The sequence below is a fragment of the Lynx rufus genome, unplaced genomic scaffold, assembly GCF_022079265.1.
Source record: "Lynx rufus isolate CCGP_SWC_20201006 ecotype Redwood Valley unplaced genomic scaffold, mLynRuf1.p SCAF_7, whole genome shotgun sequence".
Taxonomy (NCBI): domain Eukaryota; kingdom Metazoa; phylum Chordata; class Mammalia; order Carnivora; family Felidae; genus Lynx; species Lynx rufus.
The window spans coordinates 33,076,937-33,093,640 of record NW_025814889.1 but is presented as its reverse complement, the minus strand read 5'-3'; the positions used below and the strand labels follow the sequence as shown (position 1 = coordinate 33,093,640).

The following is a 16,704-nucleotide window of genomic DNA, read 5'->3' as shown; positions in this document are numbered from 1 at the left end:
CTTGCTTTGCAGGGGACAAAGAAGAAGAAAAGTCTTATCCAGCCTTCAGCACCCCTCTACCCTGTCTTACAGGGGGGTACTGAAGAAGAATTAATTTTTTCTCCCCCTTATAACGCCTCTAGGATGCCGGAAGAACACCATCCTCCCCCTCCGTGGGAGGCAGACGCTGTTCCTAGAGCGGGAGGCGGAAACGCTCCAGTGGGAAGCCCGCCCTTTACCAGACAAAGGGCTCAGAGGGAGTAATCCGCCTCTGCTGCTGACTCCACTCTTCTGCCCCTGCGAGCCGCTGGACCCCCAGACGCGGAGGGGAATCAGCCCCATCACTATTGGCCTTTCGCCACTAGTGACCTCTACAATTGGAAAGCTCAGAATCCTAAGTTTTCCGAGAAACCGGCAGGGCTTATTGATTTATTAGACTCTGTTCTTTTTACCCATCAGCCCACGTGGGACGATTGCCAGCAGCTTTTGCAGGTCCTGTTCATGACTGAAGAAAGAGAAAGAATCCTCAATGAGGCCCAAAAACTAGTTCCGGGCGCAGACGGGAATCCCACCACCAACCAGGCTCAGATAGATGCCTCCTTCCCCTTAACTCAGCCCCAGTGGGATTTCAACACGGCAGAAGGTAAGGAGAGGCTCTGGGTCTACTGCCAGACTCTAATGGGGGGTCTCCGAATGGCTGCTAGAAAGCCAACCAATTTGGCCAAGGTAGGAAATGTACAACAGGGAAAAGATGAATCCCCAGCTGCCTTTTTAGAATGGATCATGGAGGCATTCCGTACCTATACCCCCATGGATCCAGAGGCTCCGGAAAGCAAGGCAGCTGTTATCATGGCCTTTGTAAACCAATCGGCCATAGACATTAGGAGAAAATTACAGAAAATAGATAGACTAGGGGAAAAAAGTCTGCAGGACTTACTGGTGGTAGCCGAAAAGGTATATAATAACCGGGAGCCTCCCGAGGACAAGCAGGCTCGCGTCATGGCGGCTGCCAGCAGTAAGCAGACTCGAGACCTGGCCAGAATACTACTAGCTACCACTGCTGACTTCCCTGAGGAACGAGACTGCCATCTCTGGCAGCTGGCAGACGATGCAAGAAAAGGTAAAAGAACCACCAAGGGGGGGAAGCAGAGGCTGCAGAAGGATCAGTGTGCATACTGCAAGGAGATAGGGCATTGGGCCCGAGATTGTCCAAAAAGGGCCGGCAGGAAGGGAAGCAAGACTGATCGAGTAAAAGTCCTACAGCTAGATGAACTAAGTGATTAGGGGAGTCGGGGTTCGGACCCTCTCCCCGAACCCAGGGTAACTCTTAAAGTGGAGGGGACCCCTGTTGACTTCCTTGTCGACACCAGAGCACAACATTTGGTCCTCTGCACCCCACAAGGAAAACTAGCCAGCAAGAAGTCCTGGGTACAAGGGGCAACTGGTATGAGCCAGTATTCATGGACTACCTGAAGAACAGTAGATTTGGGAATGGGCCGGGTATCCCACTCCTTTATGGTAATACCAGAATGCCCCTACCCGCTGTTAGGACGGGACTTACTGACCAAGATTGGAACTCAGATAACTTTCAGACAAGGGGGGCCTCAGGTCACCGATGGCAAGGGCCACCCCATCCAGGTCCTGACCATGAAACTGGAGGATGAATACCTCCTCCACCAGGAGGCGCTCCCAAGAGAGGATAATATAGACAGATGGCTACAAGAATTCCCCTCGGTTTGGGCAGAGATGGGGGGGATGGGACTAGCCGCTCACAGGACCCCAGTCCTGGTAGAGCTCGAGCCAGGAGAGAGTCCGGTAAAGATCAAACAATACCCCATGTCTCAGGAGGCCCGGAAGGGGATCCAGCCACACATCCGGAGACTACGAAGCCTAGGGGTACTAGTTCCTTGCCAGTCTGCCTGGAACACCCCCTTACTGCCGGTCAAAAAGCCTCACACAAATGACTATCAACCGGTACAAGACCTCCGGGAAGTAAATAAGAGGGTCGCGGACATACACCCAACTGTTCCCAACCCATATACTCTCTTGAGCTCCTTGGCACCCTCCAGGGTCTGGTATACTGTACTAGATTTAAAGGATGCCTTCTTCAGTCTGCCGCTGGCACCCCAGAGCCAACCCTTGTTAGCCTTTGAGTGGCATGATCCGGAGGAGGGCTACAGTGGGCAACTCACCTGGACACGGCTACCTCAGGGATTCAAAAATTCACCCACCATCTTCGACGAGGCACTACACGAGGACCTGGTGAGTACAGAAGGGAGCACCCTGGCCTCACCCTCCTACAGTACATAGATGACATCCTGATTGCTGCCGACACGGCCAAAAACTGAGCGAGGGACCCAGGACCTGCTGGCTACCCTGGGGGCCTTAGGGTACCGGGCATCCGCAAAGAAGGCTCAGATATGCAGGGAGAGGGTAAGTTACCTGGGATATATCCTGGAGGGCGGACAGTGGCGGTTATCAGATGCCAGAAAAGAAACTGTCCTAAAGATCCCTACTCCCACCTCCCGAAGAGAAGTGAGGGAATTCCTAGGATCAGCCGGCTACTGCCGCCTCTGGGTTCCAGGTTTTGCTGAGATTGCCAAGCCCCTATATGAAGCTACCAAAGAGGGGAAAACACTTAAATGGACTGAAAAAGAAGAAATTGCCTTTAATCAGTTAAAAAAGGCTCTCTTACGTGCCCCAGCCCTGGACCTACCAGACATTATGAAACCCTTCCACCTCTTTGTAGACGAACATAAGGGAATAGCAAAAGGGGTTCTAACTCAAGCCTTAGGCCCCTGGAACCGCCCAGTGGCTTACCTGTCTAAGAAACTAGACCCAGTGGCTGCCGGCTGGCCGCCATGCCTAAGAATTATTGCGGCGACAGCACTCCTAGTCAAGGATGCAGACAAACTGACCCTAGGACTGGAGATCTGGATCACGACCCCACACGCCATTGAAGGGGTCCTGAAACAGCCTCCGGATAGATGGATGAGCAATACACGTATGACTCATTACCAGAGCCTCCTACTCAACCCTCCACGAGTGCGGTTCCACCCCAGTGCAGCCCTCAATCCTGCAACCCTGCTGCCCGACCCTGACCTAGGTGCTCCACTACATGACTGTGCGGGAATCCTGGAACAAGTACATGGATTCTGGACGGACCTGACCAACCGGCCCCTCCCCAATGCCGAAGCTACTTGGTTCACTGATGGCAACAGCTTTGTGCAAGATGGACACAGGTATGCGGGTGCAGTGGTGGTCACCGAAATGGACACCGTATGGGCGGAGGCTCTACCCTCCGGAACGTCAGCCCAGCGAGCAGAGCTCATAGCCCTCACCAAGGCACTGATGCTGGGAGCTGGAAAAAGGCTTAACATCTACACAGACAGCCGTTATGCATTTGCCACAGCTCATATTCATGGGGCAATTTATCAGGAGAGGGGGTTACTGACGGCAGAAGGACGGACTATAAAAAAATAAGCAGGAGATACTTAACCTGCTTATGGCCTTATGGCTTCCTGCCAAGCTAGCCATTATCCACTGCCAAGGGCACCAAAAAGCTGATAACCCAGTAGCTAGAGGTAATCGAAAGGCTGACCAGGCAGCCAAGGCAGTAGCCCTTACTCCAGTCCCCACCATGACCATACAACTACCAGACCCGGGAGACCCAGTTTTACCAGCCCAGCCCAAGTACTCCCAGGAGGAGTTACAGCAGATCAAGAAACTCCCCATGACCCAGGAGATAAAGGGATGGTGGTATACACCTAACAAGGAGCTCGTGCTGCCAGACCAGCTCGGAGTCTCAATATTAGAACACATGCATTGGTCTACTCACATGGGGGCCCAAAAATTAAAAGACTTAATCCGACATGCCGGAATCAAGATTCACCAACAGGACACCAAAATAGAGCAAGTTGTATCTGCCTGCAAGACCTGCCAACTCACCAACGCGAGAGCCACATCAAATAAAAAAGGAACCAGGCTCAGAGGCACCAGACCGGGAGCCCAATGGGAAGTCGACCTCACTGAAGTCAAACCAGGAAAGTATGGTTATAAATACCTTTTAGTATTTACAGACACCTTCTCTGGCTGGGTGGAGGCATACCCAACCAAGCATGAAACAGCTCAGACGGTGGCTAAGAAGCTACTAGAAGACATCTTACCCAGGTATGGTTTTCCTGCCATGGTAGGATCAGACAATGGACCAGCTTTTATCTCGCAGGTAACACAGGCAGTAGCCAAGGCGGTGGGGGCAAACTGGAAATTACATTGTGCTTATAGGCCCCAGAGCTCAGGACAGGTAGAAAGAATGACTAGAACCCTAAAAGAGACCCTTACCAAATTAACCATGGAGACTGGCGGGGACTGGGTGACTCTCTTACCATACGCCCTTTACTGGGTTAGAAACACTCCTTACACTCTGGGTTTTACTCCCTACGAGATCATGTTTGGCAGCCCACCCCCTGTTATTCCCAGCCTTCGAGCTGAACTTATTGCTGAGTTTAAAGATCAAGAACTTTTTCTTTCCTTGAGAGGGCTCCAGAGGGCGCATGAGGACATTTGGCCGCGCCTCCGTGCCATCTACAAGGCTGGCCCGACCCCGACACCTCATCAGTACAGGCCGGGAGACTGGGTCTATGTCAAGAGGCACCACCGAGAGACCCTCGAGCCGCGCTGGAAGGGACCCTACATCGTGGTGCTGACAACCCCCACCGCTCTCAAAGTAGACGGCATCGCGACCTGGGTCCATCACACCCACGTTCGGCCAGCGGACCCCTCCTCGATCCAGAAGGACTTCGTCACGCGATGGGTCATCAGTCGGGACCAACACAACCTGCTCAAGCTCAAGCTACAGCGCATTCGACCCACCTAATATTGGTAACTCTGTCAACTCTGCTTGTCATTGCTCATGCTGCCGGGAGTCCCCACACCCCCCAAAACATCACCTGGCAGATCATAGACACCAGCTCGGGGACAATACTTAATCAGACCTCCCAGAGCCACCCCAGGGACACATGCTTCCCAGAACTTAGCATAAAACCTCCAAACTCTGTTCCCCTTGTCACCATAAATGCAGCCGGTCCCATGATTGTGTCTGTAAGCTACATGACAAGGGTGGAATGAAAGGGCGGGCCTATGCCGGCAGACTCCATCTTGTTCTGTGTCCTTCACCTAGACCACGCCTCTTCCCCTTGAGTAACCTCCCTCTCACCCATTCAAACTTCCTGATCAAAACATGCCCAGCGACCTGCATAACAGGACTCTGACCCTTCCCCAGCCAATCGGCCGAGGCCACGCCCCTTCCCCAGCCAATCGGCTGCCCCTAGACCCCTATAAAACCTTTGTGCTTTTGAAACTCTCTCTCTCTCTCCCTGGTATCTCACCAATGCGTCGTGCAGGTAGGGGATTGAGCTCGAGCTAGCTCGAATAAAGGCTCTTTTGCTTTTGCATCGGACTTGGCTCCCTGGTGGTCTTTGGGGATCACGAATTCTGGGCATAACAGTAGCATGCACCGTCTCTCTGCCCTTCCTACCCTCTTCTGTGGGCCTCTTGACTATGCTTAACTCCAGAGAGTCCATTCTGCTAGTCTTCTGGTGGTTTTCTGGGTTATTTAGGCAGATGTGGGAATCTTAGCGATCGCAGGAGGAGGTGAGCCCAGCGTCCTCCTATGCCACCATCTTCTCAGGTCGTTTATGTGTGTTTTTTAATGTTTACTTGTTTTATTAGTTGCTGAATAAAGTGTATTAAAATCTCCAACTATGTTGATTTACCTTTTTATTTTTGAAAATTTAGGGTTTACATATTTTGAAGCTATATTATTGGAAGCATTCAAATGTAGAAATATATACCTTCTATTTTATTATTTTTTTGAGAGAGAGAAAGAGTGCTCATGTGTGAGTGGGAGAAGTGCAGAGGGAAAGTGCAGAATCTTAAGCAGACTTCAAACCCAGCACAGAACCCAAAGCAGGGCTCGGTTTTACAACCATGAGGTCATAACCTGAGCCAAAACCAGGAGTTCAACACTTAACTGACTGAGCCATCCCTGTGCCCCTATACCTTCCTGATAGTTGATCCTTTTATCTTCATAAAATGTCCTGATTATCAACACTAATGCTTATTGTTTAATGTATATCCTAAATTATAGGATATTAGTATAGCTATGCTAGCCTTCTTTAATTGGTTGTGCTTGATCTATTTTTTTTCTATCCCTTTGTTTTCTAATCTGGATTTAAATCAAGTATTTATTATTGGTCTTCTACTTCACCACCATTTCTATATTCCTTTTGCTCTCCTCTATTGTCTTCTTTTAGATTAATTTAGTAAGTTTTATTATTCTAAAATTTTCCTGTTTTAACTTACTAGTTTTACATTCTTCTACAGTGGTTTCTTTAGGCATTATAATTTCTTTTCTTGAATTAATAGACTTACTATAAATCAATACTTTAACTATATCCCAAATAATTGAAAAAAAAACACCTTACAGCTCTAACTGTATTTGCCCTTTCAGGATTCTTATGCTATTGTTTTTTTTTTTTTAATAATTTTTATTTTCTCTGGGTTCTAAATAATATCAGGCATAATCATTTTATACATATGACATTCATACTTTCCCATATATTTTCTCTTAATGTATTCCTTCATGCATCTTTTGCCTCTACCTAAAAACATACCTCTGAATAACACTTTTAGTATTGGGCAGAAGAGAGGGAGAGAAAGTTAACCCTTTTTTTAAGTTATTTATTTATTTATTTATTTATTTATTAATAGTGAGAATGAGCAGTGGAGGGTGTAGAGAGATTGAGAAAGAGAGAGAGATAGAGAGAGAGAGAGAGAGAGAGAGAAAATCTCAAGCAGTCTCTGTACTGTCAGCACAGAACCGATGCAGGGCTTGAACACATGAACTGTGAGATCATGAAATCAGATGTCAGACATTTAAGCGACTGAGCCACCCAGGTGTTCCAACACTTATTTTATTTTAGTCATTTAACACATGGTTTCTGGCTTGCATTGTTTTGGTTAAGAAGTCAGCCATGAGACATATTATTGTTCTTTCAAATTTAAAGTTATCTTTGATCTTCTGGTTACTTTCAAGAAATTCTTTTTCTTTGTTACTTAACAATTTTACAATTTTTGCACAGCTATGGATTTTTCTGTGTATTTTTTGCTTAAGAATCTTTGTGAATTTAAATATGCGACTTAATATATTTTGTCAATCTTTAAAAAAAATATCTCTTCATATAGTACTCCTGCCCTTTTCTGTCTTTCTCTTCTCTTCAGACTTAAATTATGTCTATGTTAGATACTTTACAATGTCTTATACATTCCTTGTGCTCTTTTCTACATTTTCCATCCATTTGCCTCTCACTGTTAGAGACTCAGATTTCTTCTGACTGACATATATCAATTTAAAATTTTCTTTTCAGTTGTATCTTATCTTATGTTAAAACCACTTACTGGGTAATTTCTTTTGGTTCTAAAATTTTCATTGTATTGATTTTTATAATTTCTAGTTCTCTGATGAAGGCCTTGCTCTTGTCATTTAAGTTCTTGACCTGTTTATCACATGTGTTTTCAAAATCTGAATTATCTGTAGATGTGTTTTCATTGCCTTTTTAAAAATTTGATCAATTTTTATTTTTTCTGATTGAATAAAACAGGATATATGAAATATTTTAGATAAAATTTCAATATTATATTTTAAATCATTTATGTTGCAAAAATACACTGTATTTCTTTTTGAACTTTTAGTATTTGTGTGATTATGCATGTTTGTGTGTATGTATATACATGTGAAAATCAAGGGAAAAATTCAGTTACACATTGCAGTTGAGGTAGTATTTAATAATGACACATAGAACATGATTTGGTCTGGTGTGGCTTGTTAGGGTTCTTCAGAGGAACAGACCAATAGGATGTGTGGATAGATGATAGATAGATAGATAGAAGAGAGAGGGAGAGAAAAAGTTTGAGAGACAGTGAGAGAAAGATTGATTATAAGGAATTAGCTCATTCAATTATGGGGGCTGGCAATCTTCAGATCAGATAAGCAGCCTAGATATGACTTAAGAGAGACTTAATGTTCCAACTTGAGTTTGAAGGCAATCTGGAGGCAGAATTCCCTCTTTCTTAAAGGATTTTAGTATTTTTTCTTTCAAGACCTTCAGCTGATTGGATAAGCCCAGATAATATGACAGAGGGTGATTTTTCTTTACTCAACGTGTACACAGCAACGTCTAGACTGGTTTTCAACCAAATATCTAGGTGCCATGGAATAGACAAAATGACACACAAAATTAACCATTAGTGTATGATAAGATGGCTCAGAAACCAAATTAGAACCATAATTAACTAAGAGAACACACCCACCTCCTTCCAAGAAATATTAGTAAGATCACTGAATTTTCACAAGTTTTGCAATGGAGTGCTTGCCAATGCTCATAGATCTTAACGACAAAGAAACTGATACGTAGTTATAATCATTGATAATTTATATACATTTTAATGTTTTTAGATAATATAAAAATCTTAAAATGTACACCTTTACACACTGAAGTGAATACTGTGGTGTGCTTCCCAAATCCTTTTTGATGTTAATGGGCTCATCCCTAGCTTCTAGAGACTATTTTTCCTTATGGCCCACAACTGTGTCCTCATTGGAAAGTGTTCTCACATTCAGGAGCTGCCTTAAGGTTATGACCTTTCCTAAGTGACAGACCTGGCCAATGACTGGCTTAACCCCCTTACAATTTAGGACAGTTCTGAGGGACTATTCTAGCTCTAGCTTCAAGTTTTCCAATACAAGTGCTTAAAGCTTCATTTGAAGCTACACTATAAGTCAACCTTTTCCTTTGTTCACTTCTGCTTTCCTTATTTATCCTAGTTACATTTCTTCAGAATACTTCCCAACAAATTTAGTGCACGTGTTAGGTCTGTATTTATGGGAAGCTGAGATTTACATGCAAAGCCTTATTGATAACTGTTCTGAACAACATCTTTAAGGGAGTAAGAGTGCAGTAAAAGTTGAACTGTGGTGTAATTACAGCTAAGACTTTATCCAGTCCCACAGGGAGTGCAGAGCAGAAGTGACCTTTCATAGTTGACCTGAATTGAAGTAAGGGATTGGGCTTTTCCCCTCTACATAGAGCAGTCATTGAATGTAGGTGTCCCTTGACAAGGACACATAACTTTGGGTTAGATGATATGTTTTCTTTTCAAAAAACATAAAGCATCCTGTGAAGGTACTCCTTTTTGAACCATCTGTAGGCACCAGTCTTAGCAAATGGGAGAATGTTTGTATAGCTCCAAAGGGAAGAGCCAGGTAGCACATCATAGTATTCACTAAACAACTAAACTCTTCATTTCATATTCTGTTCCTTGGTACCAAAAGTATTCCTAGGGAGCAGACTTTGAAATGTAATTTGGATGTGGCCGCATGGCAATAAGAACCTTGTCACTTATGGTATGTGGTATATGGATAATTGTTGCTATGCAGTGGCAATCTAACTCTAACCTTTCAGTAATGTAAACTGAGAAAGAATACAAGTAAAAGAGATGAGCTGGCTAGTGCAATGTATCTAGTGTAAGGGAAATGATAACTATAAGAATTTGGAAATTTGGTATCTGTTGCTAAGCACTGACTTCTAAAAGAGATAATATCAGAGTTAGGGGGTTAATTACTAATTCAGGCAACATATGAAAGCCAAAGGATCTCCTTGATGTGACTGCCCTACAGCTAGAAGGCAAACAGAACAAAGAACCAGTCTCAGGATTTAATTTGAAAAGTAATAAAGTTTTAGATAAATCTCCAGCCCTGCCAACTTTCATATGGCAATCTGAGGGCCAAACAGGGAATTAGTAAGACCTTGAGACTTATGATTGAAATACCTGGGTGGATACATGTCATAACCTTGAATGCCAACATACACTTAACTTGCTGGGTCTGCAAAAGTAGCCCACACACTCCTATTAAAAGTTAATCTCCCCCTATCCTTACTCGTAGATCATACAGAAGCCTAAAATGAGGTAAGTGCCTTACAAGACAATTATTGCCCCTACTCAAGATCTATCCCCACTGCCTCACCTGACAACCAAAAAAATAGCAACTATTTAGTTTCAGCTTGGCCTTACTAGAAATGCTCTGAGCTTGGTAAAGGAGGACTGGCACTACAAAAAAAAAGGGAAAAAAAAGCTGCATAATTCAGTTAGTTATAAACTGGGAACCAGTGGACATGTATACAGCTGGATTCTGAGAATCCTGGATTATGTGATGCAGAACACAAAGTTAGATGAGGGAGAGTTCATGGATATTGGAGTATTCCCTCATGATACAGGTTGTATTACCCTGGGGAGAACCAAGGAGACATTGCCAATACATTGGTAAAATGGATTGTGGACAATGGGGAAAGCAATCTTCACTCAAAGTAATACTTCACTAATTTAATTTTAATCTGCCTTAATTGCCAGATTAAATGTTTAACAGAAGAATCAAGATGTAAAGATAATAAGACACGCCAGACAAGAGTAAATCTGGAAATCTTACCAGCTATTTTCATGGGAGAGACCAAAGGATACTCCATTTACCAAAATAATAACAAATGTAACAGTGGGAGGGACAAAAGTGCCACTGAGATTCTCAGTAGTGGTTTGCTACTGGAGTTTGGGGCTAAAAAGAGGCAATGCTATTATAGAGCTGGATACTGTGATAGCAAAGAGAATGAAATAACAGAAGCCACATGTTGGTGCTTAACTGTCAGAAGCAACATTTGGCAAAATCATAAAATAAATGGTAAGGTTTGAGTGGCAGCCAGAGCAGAGAGGCCCAAACTAAGAAAACTAAGAAGATAATTCAGAGAACTCAGAGTCCTTAGCAGCAAGGTAAATGGACATTCAAAGAAGGTATTACTGTTCTGTTCCATCATGTAAGAAGCTTGGAAGTTGTCACTTCATCCTAACAAGTGAAAAACTGAATAAACTGAAAAATCAACTCTGTGGGGCAACAAAGGTATAGCAAACACATGATGGGAATACCAGATAAAGAAAAAAGAAAAAAAAAAGCAAAGAAAAACAGAAAAAAAAATAGTTAAAGTGATAATGACTGAGAATTTCTCCAAATTAAGGTCAGACACCACAAAATTCAGGAAAATCACAGAACACCAAGCAGTAAAAAAAAAAAAAAAAAAAAAAAAAAAAAAAAGTGCATCTAGGTATATCATATTCAAGCTATAGGAAATCAAAGATGAATAAATATTGAAGGAAACCAAATGGAGAAAAACGACTTAGTTATAGAGAAACAAAGAATTACATCTAACTTTCCCTCAGAAATCATAAAAGAAAGAAGAGAATGGAGTGAAAAATGTGTTGGGCCAGCAGGAGCCCTTCTTAGTGTTGACAGTATACAAATTAATTTATTATATTCTATTAGTAGGACACATCAACAATGAATTACAGATTGTCCCTTGCAAAGGCAGCTCTTTATCACCAATATATACATAGACAAAGCCACATCTATAATGGAAAAGAAGATAAACTTTTTTGTATGTATTTATCAGCAACTATAGTTACCACTAAGTACATTTCAGTACATTCCCCTTTTGAGAAAATAGTAAAATTCAAGTGTAGGTGGAAGTTTAGTCTGATACAAGTATAGCTACCCCTGATTTTTTTACTGACCAATTGGTTAAATGTCTTTTTTCATCCCTTCACTCTCAATCCATGTGTGTCTTTAAGGTTGAAAGTGAATCTCTTGTAGATAGCAAATTGTTGAATCCTGTATTTTTTTTTAATCCATTCACAAGTCTTTGTCTTTTAATTGGAGAATTTAATCTGTTTACTTTTGAAGTTATTATTGAGAGATAAGTACATACTGTTGTCATTTTATCTATTGTTTTCAGGTTGTTTTTGTTGTTCCATTTTTCCTTTTTTTTCTTTTTCTGCCCTCTTTTTTTGTGTTTTGATGTCTTGCTATAGGTATGTTTTGAGTTCTTTATCATCTTCTTTTGTGTGATTACTACTGGAATTTCCCTTCTGGTTACCATGTAGCTAACATAAAATATCCTAAACACATAAAACCTTATTTTATTTTATTTTTAATTTATTTTTTATTATTTTATTATTTTATTATGAAATTTATTGTCAAATTGGTTTCCATACAACACCCAGTGCTCATCCCAAAAGGTGCCCTCCTCAATACCCATCACCCACTCACCCCTCCCTCGCACCCCCCATCAACCCTCAGATTGTTCTCAGTTTTTAGGAGTCTCTTATGTTTTGGATCCCTCCCTCTCTAACCATTTTTTTCCCTTCCCCTCCCCCATGGTCTTCTGTTAAGTTTCTCAGGATCCACATATGAGTGAAAACATATGGAATTTGTCCTTCTCTGTATGACTTATTTCACTTAGCATAACACTCTCCAGTTCTATCCACATTGCTACAAAAGGCCATATTTCATTCTTTCTCATTGCCATGTAGTACTCCATTGTGTATATAAACCACAATTTCTTTATCCAATCGTCAGTTGATGGACATTTAGGCTTTTTCCATAATTTAGGTATTATTGAGAATGCTGCTATAAACATTGGGGTACAAGTGCCCCTATGCATCAGTACTCCTGTATCCCTTGGGTGAATTCCTAGCAGTGCTACCATAGGGTAGGTCTATTTTTAATTTTTTGAAGAACCTCCACACTGTTTTCCAGAGTGGCTACACCAGTTTGCATTCCCACCAACAGTGCAAGAGGGTTCCCATTTCTCCACATCCTTGCCAGCATCTATAGTCTCCTGTTTTGTTCATTTTAGCCATCTGACTGGTGTGAGGTGGTATCTGAGTGTGGTTTTGATTTGTATTTCCCTGATGAGGAGCGACATTGAGCATCTTTTCATGTGCCTGTTGGCCATCTAGATGTCTTCTTTAGAGAAGTGTCTATTCATGTTTTCTGCCTATTTCTTCACTGGATTATTTGTTTTTCAGGTGTGGAGTTTGGTGAGCTCTTTATAGACTTTGGATACTAGCCCTTTGTCTGATATGTCCATAAAAACTTATTTTAAACTAAGAGTAATTTAACTTCAAAAGAATGTACAAACTGAATACTTTTACTTCTTCTCCCTCTCACATTTTGAGTTATTGCTGTTAGAGCTTACATGCTTTTTTATACTGTGCAACTAAAACAATTATTGAAGTTAGATTATTTTTACATTAGACATATTATAATATTAATGAACATAGTAATGTTTATTTCTTTAGCTTTAAAACTAGGATTTTAGGTGAATTATACACCATTGTTACCATGTTGCAGAATCCAACTATGACTATATATTTATCATTACCAGTGAGATTTATGCTACCTTTTTATATTTTTGTGATGTTAATTAGTGTTCTTTACTTCTAGCCAACTACATCCTTTAGCACTTATTGCAAGGCAGTTCTGGTAGTAATGAACTCCTGCAGTTTTTTTTGTTCAGGAAAGTCTTTACCCTTCCTTTTTTTCTGATGGACAACTTTGCTGGGTATAGAAATCTTGGTTGATACTCTTTTCTTTCAATATTTTGAATATGTCATTCCATTCTATTTTGGCCTGAAGAGTGTTTAAAAACTTATTATCTCTTTATGGTCTTAAAATTATTTCTTAGTCTTTGAATTTTGACAATTTAATTATAATGTGTTTTGATGTAGGCCTGATTATATTCAACCTACTTAGAATCCTTTGAGCTTCATGGATCTATATGTCCATTTCTGTCCCCAGATCAGGAAGTTTTAGTTATTATTTCTTTAAATATATTTTCTTTCACCTTCTCTTTTCCTTCTGGAATTCCCATAATGTGAATATAGTTTCTTTTCATTGTGTCTCATAATTCCCACAGACTTTATCCATTCTTGTTCATTCTTTTTTTTGTTTTTCTATTTGCTCTTCTGGTGGGGTAATTTCTATTGTTCTATCCTCTATCTCACCTATTCACTCTCTGCATAGTGATTTCCATTTTTGAAACTCTCTATGGAATTCTTCAGTTCAGTTATTGTATTTTTCAACTCCAAAATTTCTTTCCTTATTAAACTTCTCATTTTGTTCATGCACTGTTTTCCAGTTTTATTTAAGTTGTCTGTCTGTGTTTTCTTGTAGTTTACTAAACTTCCTTAAGGGTATTATTCTGAATTCTTTGTCTGCCAGTTTATATATCTCCATGTCTTGTAATGTTTTATTTTTATTTTTGAGAGAGAAAGAGACAGAGAGACAGGGCACGAGTTGGGGAGGAGCAGAGAGAGAGAGAGACACAGAGCCTGGAGATAGGCTCCAGAGCCTAACTTGGGACATGAGATAGGCACAGAGCCTAACATGGGACTTGAACTCACAAACTGTGAGATTATAACCTGAGCTGAAGTTGGACACTCCACCAACTGAGCCACCCAGAAACCCCTATCTCCTTTTCTTTATGGTCATTTATAAGAGCTTTATTAGTTTCCTTTGGTGGTGTCATCTGTATCTGAATTTTTATGATCCTTGATTCCTTATGTTGATATCTGTACATTTGAGTAATTGGGTTCCTCTTCAAGAGTTTATGGGTTTGCTTTGACAGAAGCAGTTCTTTACCAGTGAGCTCAATTTGAGTTTCTGGATATGTCTTCTGGTAATGTCCTTGGACAGGTGGTCTTGCTCTTGTGGTATATTTTGGGGCAAGTCAACTGTTCAGGATCTGAGGATGGGGTTGTGCCTCTTGCTGAGAACAATTGGATAGAACTGCTGTTTTGGTTCCCTACCCAAGTGAGGCTGTAGGGTGGGCTCTATGGTTGCTTCGATTCTCTGGTCAGGATTTCTAGATGATCAGGACTGGGTACCATATTCAGTAATGGATGGTGCTCTAAATTAACTTCCTTGCTGTAACAATGCATCAGAACAAGACCTTGGGCTAGTATAGGTCATTGTTTGTGGGTCAGGGCCAAAGTGTGCACTGAATTCCCTGGTAAGGTGAATAGAGGGTTTTGCTTGATAGATGGGGGAAACCATAGGTTGTGCTCTTTATTCAAGTGCCAGTGTATGCAGGTTGTTGAATGGCCTATGCAGCTTCCTGTGTGCTCTAGTTGGGTTCCCTGGTGAGACAGTATGAAACCTGTACTCAGCAATGAAAACAGCTACAAAATAAATTTCTTGACAGATATAGCAGAATTATCTTTAAATCTGGTAAATCTTTCCTTGTTGTCTTAACTCAAATGCACCTGCACCCCATTGCCTTGACCAAACAAGGCCACTGGCTTTGCTCTGCGTACTACCAGTTCTGTCTACCTATTGACTCAAGTGTGATTGGGCTGCAAAGCTTCCAGGAGCTGTCTCCAACCCTTCTAGTCTGATGAGGCTAGAAGACATTCTCCATGGTAGATGGGGCTATATCTCATCTTCCTTGCCTGGGAAGGGGGAAGAGGAGCCACTCCAGGCTACTCTTAATTTTCCAATAGGCTCTCATGTTGGAGGGGCCAAGAGCTATCCTCAGCCTTGTCTATGCATTAATCCCCCTGCCTGTGCATGGCATGGGAACTTCAACCTCAGTATATCCTTTATTGTGGAAGTGATCAGTTCTGCTTGCCTGCCTCTTGGCTCAAGTGCTCTTGGGCTCCACAGCGTCCAGGAGTTGTTGCTACCCTATCTGGTCAGATGGGGCTGGAAGACATTCTCCCAAGTGGGTGGGGCTGTCATTCATCTTCTTGTATATGCATGGCACACCAGGCTCTAGGAACATCAAAACTCCTTGTAAGAGCCAGTAAAACTCCTTGTTTGGGGACCAGGAAAACTCTATTAAAAACTTCTTGTCTGAATCAAGCAGATCTGCACCCTGTCAGGTTTGCTAGTCAGGTTGTATCCCTGACTTAATTCTACAGATGAACAAAGTCTCTGGTTGGAATTACTAGTTGGTATTGCAGATATGAATTCAGTCCACCAAAATCCATCTGCTGGTTGCTGCAAGATCTTCCCTCCTTTTCTGTCACATTTAGATTCCCAGTGGTTGAGACCCCACAGATTCCCCTGCAACCCCTATGGGGACAAAATCCGAGTAGAGTCTTCCACAAAGTAACCCATAATGTCTAGGAGGTTGATTGTCCCCTCTGGGTTCTTTTTTCATAGTGGAGGGACTGGAGGCTCAGGAGAGACCTCTCTGTATGGTATTATGTTGACCTGGAGGAGAGATAATGTGGTCAATGTGTAGCTGCTTCTCTTACCCTCTAATACAGTCTATCTTGGTCTTTGTAGTAGAGACAGAACTTCAGCCTCACCCCTGTGTTTTAGGATTCTCTTAACTGAGTCTTGTTCTTGAATAGTTGCTAGTTGTTCTTCTTGTGAGGGAAAGGTGAAATTAAGAGCAACCTAAATTGCCATTTTAGTAACATCACTCTGGCTAAGAATCTTTTACATCAGTTTGTGAAAGCTCACTTTGAAAAGAGAGCAAATGGCATGGGTGGCATGGGAGTAAAAATAGTCTCCCACAAATGCAAAACAATACAAAAAATAGAAGCAGAAGAATCAGTTTCACTGATAGAGCTTATGTAAATGGAAATCATTACCTTCTAATGATCTGTTTTCCTTACTAAGATGGCAGTATAACTGGTCACATGTTGTTGTAGCTGGCATTTCATCCACTGGGAAGCAAGGGCCATATCTAATATGTTGGGAAGTATGATAATGGTGTGTGCTAAGATAAGTCTGACATATTGTATTTAATTCCAAGTGCCCTGGAAGGTCAA

At 41.9% G+C, this 16,704-nt stretch overlaps 1 protein-coding gene across 1 annotated transcript; it reads left to right on the top strand.

The window, feature by feature from the left end:
• Positions 1 to 414: 414 nt before the first annotated feature.
• Positions 415 to 4,155, top strand: LOC124502615 (uncharacterized; the record flags this gene model as incomplete). The annotated part of the gene is given in 5 exon segments (XM_047067332.1): positions 415 to 2,239; positions 2,242 to 2,308; positions 2,310 to 3,453; positions 3,455 to 4,124; positions 4,127 to 4,155. Coding segments are annotated over 5 exon segments (3,735 nt in total), but the record flags the coding sequence as incomplete, so codon positions are not given.
• Positions 4,156 to 16,704: the final 12,549 nt, after the last annotated feature.